General features: G+C 36.0%; 1 protein-coding gene across 1 annotated transcript in view; it reads left to right on the top strand.

The window, feature by feature from the left end:
* The window catches only part of CDH9 (cadherin 9), a 103924-nt gene that overhangs the window by 20648 nt on the left and 68132 nt on the right, over nt 1-15144 (top strand). Inside the window, exon 2 of the mRNA XM_075142502.1 lies at nt 9599-9914. Within this exon, the coding sequence (XP_074998603.1) occupies nt 9684-9914 (231 nt within the window). The 5' untranslated portion in view covers nt 9599-9683. The remainder of the gene's footprint in view (nt 1-9598; nt 9915-15144) is intronic.

Below are 15144 nucleotides of genomic sequence, written 5' to 3'. Positions count from 1 at the left end.
TTCCATGAAAAACTTTACCATCATACCATCAGTGCTATGCTTGTGGCTACCCACTGTTCTGTGATTCATTTATCATAGTTTTCATGAGAAAACAGAAAGGGTTATAAACATTTAAGGATTAAATGCCAGATTGGTTTTTATTTATTTATTTAACCAGGAACTCATCAGAAGATCTAATTTCAGTACAGTGGGATTTCAAGTCACAGTAAATGGCAGCGAGTTCACACATACTGTGAGGAATCTTAAAAATCTCAGTGATGAAACTGCTGAAATATTCATTATTTTCTTTAATTTTTCACTTCAGCTTCCTTGATACTTGAGGGTTTCAAGGTATCAAATGTGATGCCAACTTTTAAAAAACAGTTTCGGTTCTACCAGGGACAAGTCACAGGGACAAAGTCTGAGGCTCAAAACAGTGAAATTGTTAGCAACTCTTATAAAGAATAAAATTGTTGGACACATGACATACTGGGGAAGCCAGTATAATTTTTGGAAATGGAAGTTCTGCCTCACAGACCTATTCAATCCTCTGAAAGAGTTATCAAGCATATGGATAGCTTTGACCTCTTTGATATGATCTAGTTGTGCTTTTAGAATGCTTTTGACAGGGTCACTCACCAAAAGCTCTTAAGCAGCCATGAGCTAAAAGTGAAGGTCCCTGCATATATCAGTAATTGATTAAATGACAGGAACCAGCAGGAAGAAGTAAATAACAAGTTTTCACATTGAAACAAGGTCTGTTGTAGTGTTCCACAGGGATCTGTACTAGGGCCGGCACTGTTCAACATAGTCATAAATAAACTGAAAACAGGTTTAAATATCAAGGTGAAAAAGTTTGCAAGTGACATTCAGCATAATAAAGCCAATGGGCCTTTGCAAAAGCTTGCAAAAGGATCTTATGACTATGGTTATACTAATATACTTCACCTGGCAAGGAAACTGGTTTTTGCAATGTAATTGTCCATACCATTTCACTGTTATTACAGTCCCTAACATCAGTTTAGCCTGGTATCACCTGGTACTCTCCCAGAAAATTCCTGACAGTGTTTGAGGACCAAGCCTGGCGTGATTTCTCATAGATGATATGGACATGGTAACCTTGCTTTGGAGGGAGGCAGGGGAGAGGAGAAGAGAGTATAACCATATGGATTTGAGCCTTGCCATGCCAACCAGTTTCTACCTTACAATGGTTTAATAACTATACAGTTGTAGTTTATGCAATACAGTGAGTGGACACCAAAATGATGGATGGTGAAATTGTTATGAAATTATGTAAAGCAACACACATGGTATAATCCAGATTTTACGTTTAAAATAATAAAGTCTGACTATTGCCATTGGGGAATAACACCATAATGTAACAATAGATAATAATAGGAAAACATTAACCCAGAGCTCTACAGCGATCAAAAAAAGCAAACAATGCCATGTATCATGATGAAATTAAGTAGAGAATGTGATTAAGCTGCTGTCTATATATGCATGAAGCTCCTGCACTTGAATATTGCAACAAATTATGATCTCCAATCTTAAAAGGTACACCAAAAAAATGGAAGAGATTCAGAGGAGGGCTACAGGTGCAATCAAAAGTATGGCACAGCTTCCAGACAAGGAATGATTAAGCAGGCAGTCCCAGAACTTTTCATCTTGGAAAAGAGACAACTAAAGGAGAAGTTGATTTAATTCTATATATTCATCAGTGGCAAAGAGAGTGAAGAGGGAATGACTATTTATTGTGGATAGTAATAGTTGTCTAACGAAGCTGTCAGTTACAATGTTCAAAAACAAACAAAAGGAGTTGGTTCTTTTCACAAGATTGTTAAACTGTGAGTCTCCTTGCAGAATGCTGTGGCTCTTAGAAGCTTACACCATTTCAAAGCAAAAGTGGAGAAAGTCACGACAAAGATAATCTGCTGGGGATTACTAAATACCTAATAGTTGGAGACTGAGAAAACATACAGGAAAAAAAGCATATATGCTTCTCCATGCTTATACATTATCATGGATGTCTGCTTGTTGAAAACATCCTCATCTTGGACTATTAGGATACTAACAGAGTAAGCAATACTTTATTACACTTATTTAGAATTTTTTTCATGTTCTGCATTTGTCTTTCACTAATGAAGTCAAAGGAGATGCAAGTGAAGGGCTTTTTTGGTGGTTTGGTGGGTAGGGGTGGTGTTTGTTGTTTTTAAGGAAGAGATTCAGACCCAGAAATAAGAAAAAGGAAAGTCAGTGTACTTTATATTTCTGAGATCTATATTATTGCTGTAAGTGGTAGAATTAGGCATTTTAGGGTGTTTATTATGGAAATAAAGGCTGAAGCCTCAGCTGCATCAGACTCCTTTCAGATTAACTGAGATAACAAATAGCAAAAAATTACGTTAAACCTATGCACTATTTCTGTGCACAAATTCCTATGCTTGCAAGGTACCTGCTCAGCTCTGAGGATAAAACTTTTCTTGATTTTGTGATCCCCTTGGAGACAGCAGAAGGGCATAAAGGGGGTTGAGCTCTCATAAATGACGGCATTCAACAGCTGCTCAGTTCCTTCAGGAAGGAAGCAGCAACAACGGGCTGCAATTATCAGTCCAAATGTGCTAACTACCTTTAATTGGTCAACAACTGAGTTTTTCCAGTCCAGAGAAGTGAATGTATAGTCCCTTGCAGGCAGTACTTAAGTCTGATTTTCATGATCCTTCTCTATAGGAACAAGATTTCTAATGACTCAGCCATACATGAGCAAAAATAAAGGAGGATGAAAGAGATTAATGGTTTTTAAAAATCTGGGAAATACTAGTTTGAAGATGTCTTTATTCTGAGAAATTCTGGCTTGTATCAACCTCTTGGGTAATTGTACAAGCTGTAGAATCAGAAAGTTTAGCAAGCTCTCATCCTGGTACATGCTATGCTCAGGAGATATGCAGAGATAGGAGGCACCTGACATGGAATCTCAGACTGCTTCGTTAGGACCTAGCTGTGTGACCAGAGTGGACTGCTGCATAACAAAACAGCAAGAAAAAGGCATTTGGCGAAAGCCTTTCAGGAGAACTGGTAAGTATGTCCTGCCATTAACAGTGCTGCCATAGGTGAATCTCATCTGCTTCATGCAGAGAGCCTGATGAGAATCGACTCATCTGGAAAATAGGGACCTACACCTCCAGGTACTGCTTTGTTTTGTATTGGGCAGATAGGCAGCTGTGCTGTTTATGAAAAAAACCAAAACCAAACCAAACAAAAATGTCTTAAATATTGCAGGGTATCAATATCAAAGTACAGCCAACTAGTTTATGAGTGACAGAACTTGAGATAATCTTACAGGGGAAGCAAAGACAAGAATTTTGCTTTGATGACAGCATTTATTTTTCCTCCTGTGTCTGAAGACTATTCTTTAAAAACAGTGAATGTGATGCATGTGTTGCATTTGTAAATAAGGTGTGGTATAAAAACATATAATGCAGCTTCATTACAAGAGTGAAATGTGTTCCCTGTGGAGAAAAATCAATACTAAAGATCAAAAGAGTATCTTCAAAAGGCCTTGCGTTAAGGGTTTACAAGTGTTATATTTCCTAGTTCCCCTCATGTTGATGAAAAACAGATCCTGCAAAAAGGTTCATTATTGGAGAAAAAGGGTATTATATTTTTTTTTAATGTGAAAATACACATTTTGCTTTTGTAATCTAGTGAGCTGCTGCCTCAGGAGTAGATATTTTAAAAGTCTCTTTAGCTTCATTGAATACCATTGCTAACAAGTGAAGAGACCCTTATACAGGATGGGTTGGAAGTGCTGCAGGCTTCATTCACTAGCTGATGGAAGGAGGTTGAGGAGAAAGAGTCCAGAAATGGTTTCATCTGCACCTCAGAAGTGACTTGCTCCAGAGAAGCGCAGATGGTATTTTCATTGCCCAGGGACAGTTGCTTTAAATCACAGCTGTGTCTCTGCACGAGTCTTGCCAGTGGGGATTGTCCAAACACAAATCAACACATTCTCTTGCCAGATCCACCCACCTGGGGAACTGGTGTTACTCACTGTGAGTGCTGTAGAGAGGGTGACTCAAGCCATGTTGAGTTGAATTTGGACCAGTGTCTCCAATGTACGTGCCCAGGAGGTTGGCAAAACTCTAAAATAAACAATAACTTTCTCTTGTCACAGCAAGATAAATGTTTCTTATAATGTACCTACAAGCCATAGATTCATTTGCCTAAAGATATTAATTCAACAGACATTCCAATACAAATTGCTATTAGTTCACATTCCTAAAACTTTATTTATATTCGTGTGACTCCTTGACTTATGTAGCTAAGGGAATCTGCACTGGTGTCCCAGACATAAAGAACTGCCTTCAGCTGTTTCTTGGCAAAATTTTCAGCTGAGTTGATCTCCACTGTATATACTACTGAACAGATCAGCAACCCGACGGGCAAAAAGCGGTTCTGAAAATCTGTTCCGAAAGGTTTGCAGCAGGAGCTGCTGAATGGGGAAGTGTTTCTTTTTTAGTGTGGCCCATGTTTCTATGCCTGAATGGGATCTGAGTACTTGTACTCAAAAAATGGGTGTTCATCAGTCAAAAATCTGTCCCTTAAGTTTTGGGGATCCCTCAAAACCTACTTCAGCTGTCATAGAAATAAATGAAAACACCTTTCTTGATTCTCCCAGTTTCAGCACGGGAGGTCAATCAAGATGCACATTGGCTGTTTTCTTTTCATCCTTTCAATGTAACCCCCAACCCCGTCTTTACCTATGAAGAGGGGAGAGGGAAGGAAAAAATTAGGAAGATGAAAACAAAAGGAGCTTGTTTTTTGAAGGTCAGCCATCAATGATACATCCACAGTCTATAGTCATGTTTGTAGGATGACTGCACTGAAAGAATATTTGAGTGCTGCAGTCAGAGGAAAGCATGCTTATGCATACCTGGGCTATCTTTAATTAGTTAGGGGAGTAATAAAAGTGAACCGACGGTGGCACAGACCTAGCCTCTGGCTAAGTCTTGGTATTATCGGTGGTAGTGTGAAGTTTATAGCACAGCCTTTTGTTGCTACAGCTTCACTGTTCTTAGTATTCAGGCTAGGTAGATTAAAGCTACATTCAGATATTTTGTTTTCAAAAGAAACACAGCAAAGTCAATGAGACCAATTCCATGCATGCAGGCTACACAAGTTTTATACTTGCTATATCCTGTTAAAATACATATTTTAGTTTTACAGATTGTTTGGATCATCCTGAACATCAGTTGCATCCTTTCTATTTAAAGATTAGTGAGCGCAATATGAAGCAATGCTGCTGCAGTTAACTCTGCTATTTTTAGCTATTTTTAGCCTTTTTCTTTTAGAACAGAATTTTACTTTACTATTAACAAATGAAACAAATTAATGTGGGATATATTATCGAGTTGCCGAAGGTTAGCTTTTCTTCATGTTATGCTTGTGAGTGACTGTGCTGCACTAATTAAAAACATTGCCATGGCAATTGCTATAGAAACATTTAAATTGGCATCATTGCTAACAAATCCCTGCTATTGATCCCAGCAGGTCTTATTTCACACTACACCTGATGAATCTAAATAGAATATTTTACATTCAAAAGGACTTTAAAAGATACATTTTTCTAGTTGCTAATGTGCTCAGGAGAATAATGTATTTCATACAGAGATAATTCATTTACCTGGAACTGTTGTAGGATTCTGGTATCAGAGTCCTTACTGAAAGGAGGGACTGTAATGGTTCTAGGCTACCACTACAGATCCCTCAAACCGTAAAAATAAAAAATATTTATTGCCTCCAGTCAGATCCTCTGATTTGCAAAGTGGGAAAGAATGCAGGTTCTCCACAATTTGGGGCATTAAAATGTTTAATACATGAATACCTTATCTTAAAAGAAGTTTCCAATGCAACTAAGAAGAAAACCATTTTCCATTGTTTGACAAGAACAATAAGTTGACCGTTGTACTGAGTAAATGGTGGAAGCAGAAGTGAAGTGAGAGAGATTGTGTATATAATTTTGATCAGTTAACTTAGAACAAACCACATTAAAAATCTTCTCTCTGGTTTCAGACTTAAGATCTTTGCTCCACTGAAGAAATCAAATTAGATGTTTACCATAATGTTCAGTAGATCCAGACTGATCCAGACTAATAACTCTCTCTTTACACCTAATACATCCAACTATTGTAAAAAACAAAAGCAGGAAATAATGGACTACTTTTTTTTTTTTTTGTCGTTCCAAAAACTGAGTCTTACCCGTCTTGACATCAAGGATATTGCCTTTCCTCTCAGTAGTAAAGTCCTTCTGTTAATTAGCAAGGAAATCAGTAGAGGGCAGCACTACACAGAAAACCACACATGTTAAACAAGCTCAGATTAAGTTCTGCACTGGCTGGGATAAAATAGAGGAACGTAGATTCCTCCAAGAAAAAAACTCGGTTAAAAAATTGGTGTTTGCACAGAAATAATTTCGTACAGCAGTCTCAGAGCATCTGTGCACAGCGCATTGTGGTCCCTTGAACAGCTGCTCTTACTTTTCTGGACTACACCAGAATCCTTTGTTTCAGCATTAAAATACACCTTCTGAGTCTACCAAATGCAACTCCTGACCCACTTGAACAGCTGAATACGAGACAAGTTGCATAAACCAATAACCATCCTGAAGTATTTCTTTGAGTACAAAGAAAAGAGTAGTATAAACATCTTACGCATTTGAATGAGTATGACAAATAATGTTTGGACAAAAAGCAATGAGGGTAATTTCAGGAAATTAAAAATGTGTAGTTTTAAAAAAAAACAAAATTGAAGCATTTGAAATTTGAAATTTCATTTCCATTTGAAATTATCACAAAACTGAACATGCAATCACACACCTCTAAATGGCCAGATGAAAATATATTGATATCCCCTATCCTTCCTCCTGTTTCAAAAAAGAGTAAAAATAAACCAGACTAAATCATCTGAGTATTAGATTTGTCTAAGTTTTGAAATAATGATGTTTTGAAGAGAAAATTTAAACGGTTTGACATTTTTGGATAACTGATTTTTCACAGCAGTCTTCTAAGGTTTAGAGGTTTTGTAAAATATATTTTTAGGATTTTTAGTAGTTTCATTGATTAACTATGTGTTAAAATTTTGCCAAAGTGTAGTTTTCAGGGCTTTTTGTTTATTTGTTTTGTGGCTTGTTTTGTTTTAACGCAGACATTAGAGAAATAAATCAGTCATGACCTTAAATATGTAAAAACATAAAAATTATTGGAATAGTTAAGTAGCAACACATCACTTATATACAAAGCAAGAGCAATCAAATCCAAAATTGATCAATATGAATATTTGAACATGTTATCATTCAGAATGTATGTAAGATGAATTCTTGAACTACAGTCCAACAAAAAGTGCTGTAATGTAGCTGTGAAAGAGCACTATTTGAAGACACATTAAGCAAGAGTATCTCAAGAAGAGATGAGACTTCAGAGCCATTGGAAAAACTTGATAATCTGCCTTTTGAGTACAGTATTTTCAAAAGTAGTTCCTGTTGCTGTTTACTTTCATTCTACAATACCTTACCCAGGATCTAATTCACAAAGTCTGAAGAGGCCCTGCAATCTGCCTCAGATGGTGCAGTAGGCTGGATTTGACGATCTGGATGATCATGTCTTATGCTCTATATTGATAAATAGTTTTATTCAGTGATAAAACCTACTCCAGTCTATATTACACAGGGAATTAGAATCATCAAATTTAGACATAGGTAAAAGATTGGCCGAGTTTTTTTTTCTTTTTTATTTTGATCTGTATCCAATAAGTTTCAATCACAAGGCAAGATCATGATGTACAGAACGTGTTTTCCAGTTAATATCAAAGTTTAGTGGTGTTAAATTAGCCACAGGAGAGTTCCCCTTTGCCCCTTTGCATGCAACAGGAACATATTGAGCACTACGAGGGAGAAAACAAGATTTTGAATATACCTACAGAATTGAAAGAAAATACATCCACCAATGTATGCCAAGATCTATGTACATGTTTGATTTTATGCAAATAGAGTTAATTTACTTTGTGCTTTGATTCTTCAATTAAAATAAAGAAGTAAACGAAAATAAGAGTTTTCCTTCATTATATCTGTGATCTTCTGCATAAATTTGACACCTATTAAATTGTTTTCTTTTTGTTTTTGAACATGGTGTTAGAAAGTGATAAATATTCCAAGCCTTCACTTCTTGCTCAGCTAAAACTCTGTTTGAAGTTACTAAAATGCTAAGACTTTGATCCTCCTTTAGGATTGCTAGTTAAGATCCTGAGACCATACAGAATATCATCATTTTAAGAAAAAATTCACACAAGGGCACAATTCTATCTATTTAATCATTAAGGCCTTCAGAGTACAATTCACTGGATGTTTTCCGTTAAACAGTTTTGGTTCTTAACCATAACTAATAATTTTCACAAAACCATCTTATTTCCAAAAATGTCTATCTTTTTATACAGAAAAAGACTCCCTTCCCCTTCCCTAAAAAAAAACCAAAGTGAAAGTAGCTGCTGGTAATGTTGGGTTGTGGGAGAAAAGAGGATAGGTATGTACGTTTTTTTTAAATTTCAGAATTTCAATATTCTAAAATTTCTGGGTGTTGTGGTTTGATGCTACTATCACTGTTCATGGACTCGGATTCCCAAATCAAATTATACTTTTGCTGCTGAATTGTTTTCCTATACTTTCTGTAATATACAATGACAGCTCAGCTAACAATATCCTAAAGCAAAAGCAGGCTTGACAGGAAACCGAGGTTATGGAAAAGACTGGGACATCAGGCACGTCAGTTTTACTTCCAAAAAGGGTATGGGTTTAAAAAAAAAAAACCAAAAACCTTTGGTTTTGACTAAATGTTGTTTATAAACTTCTACACAAAACATCAGTGCCGGTTTCAGAAAAAATAATAATAACAATAAGATTCTATATCATGAAAATTCCCATTCATTCAGGAGGGGAAAAAACAAAATACATTCCAAATGCAGAATTTTGTTAACGCCGGCAGGATTCCTATGAACCGAAACTTGTCTAACAAGTACTTTTTCTTTGTTGAATAAGGAATCTGTTGAAGGCATCAATAATACTTTAAATTTCATCTTGTATTAGGAGTTCCTTTGTGCAGAAACAGAAACAGATCCTCTGGACAATTGGGGGCTAGCAAAGGGGAAGAAGGGATTGTATTAATCATGAAGTAACAGAAAATTCAGATTTGCAGACAATTCTGAACAGATAGTAAGAGAGGACAGCATCAGGCTGAGCTGGGAGAGATTAGGTTGGAAGTTTGCTTACTATTTGGGCTGTTTTGTTGTGTCAGGATGCTTCTGGTAGCTGAAGTTTTTAGATGAAGAAGTGTTTTACTCAGATTATGTTTTAAATTAATGTCTATATATAGTGTGAGAGAGTGAAATAGAAGATGAAGGAGACATTAAACAACTTGACTTAAAACTTCTTGCATGTTGCTGTCTCAAGAAAATGTTCCAACATACAACTGGTCTTTATGGTTATATGTAATTTGCATGGGTTATTGTTGTGCCATGGCCTTAGGGAAACAAAATTATTGTAACTTACTCATATACTTTTCTCATCCTCTAGGTCCTACTTACAAGAGGAATATAACATTTGAAAAATTTGTTCTGGTGAATTATTGGAGGAGTGGAGGCTAACAGCATCATTGTAAATGATGAGGACTTACTCCTTCTTGACAGTTTTGCTTTGGAGCTGTATGTTTCATGCGATTCATATGATGCCTTCCCAAAAAAGGACTAACAAGCACTCACGCAGTGAAAGGATAACAGGATTGTCAGAGAATGGTGGAAAAACACTGCACCGCACCAAGCGTGGTTGGATGTGGAATCAATTTTTCTTGCTGGAGGAGTACACAGGTCCAGATACTCAATACGTGGGCAAGGTAAGCCTTGTGTTTAAAGGATTCTTTAAATAGAGATTATGTGTCTGACACCCTTGATATTTTCCCTCCTTCTCCACAGTTGTTTTGCTTTTTATACAGCAATTTCTCAATTTCTGTCTTAAGTCAAACAAAGCACATCATGGACCGCCTGAGACTTCCATGATTGTTCAAAATTGTGGGAGAAATGAAGCAGTTTAGTGAAAAAAAAAGGAAACTGTTCAGACTAAAATGTTCCAATTTCTTATTACATATGCCCATGCAAGTTTTATCACTGAATCATTTCCAGTTTTCAACTGTTAAACATAAATATTAGATAAGGGAATAGAGAAGTTATGCCTTCATTCATCTACCTCATGGCATTTGCTAGTATACTGGGGTGTGTTCTTCCTCAAGTGAAATATAGAATTCTATTTATTATTACTAAAATTGCTGTCTATGCACAATTCTAAGTATGGGCAACGTGTTCGAGGAGAAAAAAATTCTGGTTTTCATCATTTCTACAATAAACTGAGATTTTTACTTAATGGCTTGAGAGACTTTCCATTCTTTGAGACCTATCTACATCAGCTATTATCGACAACACACCTCTGAATTCCAGCTGCCTACAGTCCTATCTTTTCTGATAACACACAACTCAAAGATTTCCAGATTTTTAACCCTTTGTGGTGTCTCACCATCCACAGATCTGCCTTGTGGTCTGGTATAACTAAACAATCTTGGTAGAGACCTAGAATACACGCAGCAATCACCCAGAATAACTTACAAATTAAGAAAATGTCTATCTTAATATCTTAAGTTAGTAAATGTCCATTCCAGCTTCTGTCATTCATCCACAATGCTGTCACTAGCTCGGATTGTCAGGTATCTCTCTCACTTTCTGGTGCCTGACTACGGAATGGATTTTTAATTAAAAGACCCCAAAATGTTTTTGAACATTTACTAATATCTCTGGTCATGGGAGGCATGATCATCTGGAAAATATGGAAATAATCTCTCTTTATTAAGAAAGAAATGTCAAAGAATCCAACCATCGTAACTATGAACTTGATTCTGACCTCGTTTATACCAACACTACACCCATACAATTCTGTTTTCAGTGAAATTAATTCTGACTTGCAGTAGCGGAAATAAGATGAGAGCCAATAATCCTATTGCAAGATCTGTTTATCAGTGTGTAAAATAGGAAGGTTTGTTGTAGGCAAAGGGATCTTCAATGAAGAGTGAACTAACTGCCTAGAGACATTTCTAAAAAAATTAGGTTGGAAGTATCTTTTAGTATTGAGTAAACCTGAGTAAAAAATACAATAAGGTACACAATAATATAGAACTCCATAGCTGTGAGTTCTGCCTAGACTCACAGAAATATTTTTTTGTAAAAATAGAAAGTTGTCATAGAGGAGAAGTAAGTATCAAACATAAAACTTGATTCCAGTTTCAGTCCCACTGCTATAGATGAATGGACTCCAAACCATGTATGCCATTCTAAACCTCAAATAAATTAAGTTTACATCAAGACTGTCATCACCATCTCTGTTTCACACAAGAAATGCCTACATGGTATATTGCACCAGATGCAAACTTACTCTGCACTTATTCCAGACTAACTAAAAGCCATTGGACCTTATTACCATAGAGGTAAGTCCAGGAAGGAAAACAAATGGCTGTACAGCACCTGGATGTGAGATGATTCATTTCTTACAACTCAGGTAATATGTTGAGATTTTTCACATTTCACTGCAAAATATTGTACAGAGGCTCTGAGGGAGGGGTTAGCATTACTGATTCTCTAACAGAAGAAAATCACTCCAAATATTACCCCATGTTCCAAAGAGATGGATTGGGTTGAAGTGATAAACTCCATATGGTTGCATTAACTTTAGAACAGTTTATGATACGACAAAATTATCATAGTTTTGTCCTCAGTGGTATAAAACCACAGTAAATCCATTTGAGTTAGTTCAAATTATCCTAGGTACACGTGACATACAGCACCAAGAGGGAGCTGCTACAAGAAGTTAGCTGAGGAATTTCTTTTTTTAAAATAAAAGCAACAACTTTTTTGAACAATATTATTCTGAGAAAGGCTTAAATCTCAGGTTTAGTATTCTCTGCTCAAAGTGATGGTAATTAGCAAACTGGTATGTGTGAAGAGAGAGCACTTTTATTCCAACCCATGGGGACTAGTTCACAGCAAGTATTCTTATCCAGTCCCTCTTTAATATGGATATGCACAGACAGTTGGATTACTGTGGCAGAATAATAAAAGTTGTACTAAAATTAAATAAACTGAATTAAGAAACTTTATCAGGAAATAAACTTCTAAGGAATCATAGCCATAATATTAAAAAATTAGTTTTCTCTTCCTAGTTCAATTTTCAAACAAATTTAATCTGTTAGGTTATTGTTTGTGTGTTGTTAATGATGCTACTTTGTTGATGCCTTATTTTGTTATGAGTGCATTCTGTTATTGGCAGTGGGGTAGGATAATTTGGTATGACACAAAGGGGTAAAATTTATTTGCTAAGGAGGATGGGTACATGGGATGGAGAGCTATTCTGTGACATCCACACACCTCTCACTCCCACCGCTCAGCCCACGTCAGAGAGAAATTTCTTTTTAAAGGAAAAGAAACAAGTGGCAATTTTTTGTGGAATATGAAGGGATAGAGAAAATAAAACACCTGACTGTATATCATACTGTGGCATTCCTTGGTTTCTGGGATCTCTTTTTCTTTCACTAGGGAGGGGCCATAGATCCAACTTCTCAGCTGCTACTAAGTTTAAGCCCCATGCGGAATCTAAGAAATAGAATCTAAAACACTGACATTGTATGAGAAAAAATGCTACTAAATTTACTCACTTCCTAAACACACAATCCAAAGAGATAATAATCTAAAAAAACGGACATGCAATTTAGGAAGTATTAAAATATTCATGAGGATAATGTTAATTAGTTAAAGAAAAACCTAATAAAAAGCACAGAAGGCTCTAACCAAGTAGCCCTTTAAGGATAATTAGTTCTATTTTCCAAAGCTAATACTCATTTTATGTACCTCCGTTTCTAAATAACTTACCTGATACCCACTTCAATTGTGCAAAATGCCAAATATCCCACCTCTTTAACTCCAGTCCTTATGAAATATCCTTAGGTGGGAAGAAATAGGCCTAATCAAAATCACCAGCCATTTTGGAAAACACAGTCCTTTATGCTTTGCAGCAATATACTGAAGTGATTTCAAGAGACAAGAGATTTTCCCTCCTTTTAAGTCACTCAATTACATTTTTTACATGAAAGCTAGTCTCTCCTTATATCAAACAGGCACTTTGCTAATCAAAGGCTGCTAATCTTAATGGGCAGATAATGTGTGAAGTTCCATGCAATGTATGTTAGACCAACCATAAACTGTACAATCAAACACCTGTCATATCCCAGAATTTAAAAACAATAAACAAACAACAACAAAAACATTTTTGTACACCACCTGCAACCTTTCTTTTTCAAATTAAGGGGGGAAATACAAAATCAAATAAAAAAGAACTGACTCTGCTCAAAATCAGCTGCTCCATGAATAACCTCCTGTTTAATAACTTCCATAAAAATTAATGAACTAGGCTTTGCATGTCATAAGCATCATTTAAATTGGATACAAACTGAAGAAAAATCTCTGTTCTACCTCCAGTTAACCAGTGAGTTTGATTCATGACATTTGCCTGTGTGTCTTATTAAAAAGTATAAAGTGAAAATAAAAATATTCAGAGGATGGGTTTTTTTGGGGTGTGTGTGTGTTTGTTTCATCTTGTTTTGTTCTTTTTTGGGGGGGGCCTACAACATATATTCAAATGCAACCATTTATTTCTTGTAGTCTGAACTTAAAAATATTCAGACATCTACAAGTGAGGTTGCCTACTATAGAGAGAAAGAACTGCAGTCTGCCTTATAAGAGAGAAAGAACAAAAGAACTTCATGTAACAATTCAAGAAGTCTCACTGAATTACCAACCTCACCAGACTTCTTGTTATTTAATAAAAAACTTCGCTCAATTGGCTCATTATACTGTTTTTTTCTTTTTTTCTTATTTAATGGAATTGCAAATATAGACCAAAAGTGTACTAATGCCTGGAAATATTATTTCACATTACTTTGCTGGCTGCCTTTGGTACACCACAAAAGTCCAGATTAATATTCGAAGCAGCAGAGAGGTCAGAAAATAGGATCAGTGAAGCCTTTACACCATTAGACTTATCCCAGTTCATCCATGTCCTGTCAACCATGTTGCCGAGGCCTTGGCCATTCTCAGCCTCTGCTCTGAGCAGTTTGGGAGGAAGAAGCTTATGGCCCAAATGGGTGACCCACTGAGCTGGCTCTTGACAACACTGCAGTGCCAAACTCTGCAGTAACCTTAGTTTCTCCATCCTGAAGCATAATGCTCTCATCCACTGCAAAAATCTTTTTTGTATTAATTACCTAATATTGTTTTCTATATGTATTGAATTTTATCTTCATCTTGCCTTTAAAGTATGTGAGAGAACTTACTTTTCCACTTGTACCTTTAATCAATTTATGCAATTAATCTACAAGGATTTCTTTACAACATTTGTTATTTTCCCTCCACAGAGTCAGTTTAAGAACCACCTATTCTTAGGATGAGAGAACATACAGGTGCACTGTCCTTTCAGTGTTTCAAGTGTGCCCTCCACTTTGTTATAGATGCATCCTACTTGTCTCATTTGAAAAACTGTTGCATTCAGTACAGCACCTATATACTACTAAAAACAGTGTGTTTCTTTGCCATCTTTCGACTTAACAGTATGATAAGTTTCAAAGAAACAACAGAATCATAAACAATCATATGTTGCTGACATATAACTATTTAGAAGTGTAATTCAACTGGGGGAAGCTTTTGTCACATTCTTAACATGTTCCATCTAGCATGTGTTATAACCAAAAACCATCTTTTAAAACACAGCTTTTGAAGAAGTTTTAATAATGTATTTTCATTAGAATCTCTACTTTTAAAGTAAAATCAGTATTTCAAGATTAAATAAAAGAAGAAAAATTAGTGGGGTTTCCTGGGTCACCTCCTTTTGTCTTTACTTTCCTCTCTCAGACCTTAAGTTTTTCCTTATCTTTGACTGAATACTGCAGAAATAATGTATCAAAACAGAAAGGAAAAAACTTATAAGGACAGAAAAGATCAAAGAAATAAGTCAAAGAGTCTGACCAGTATTTT

Source organism: Calonectris borealis, chromosome 2, assembly GCF_964195595.1.
Source record: "Calonectris borealis chromosome 2, bCalBor7.hap1.2, whole genome shotgun sequence".
NCBI lineage: Eukaryota > Metazoa > Chordata > Aves > Procellariiformes > Procellariidae > Calonectris > Calonectris borealis.
This window is presented reverse-complemented; position numbering and strand designations above follow the sequence as displayed.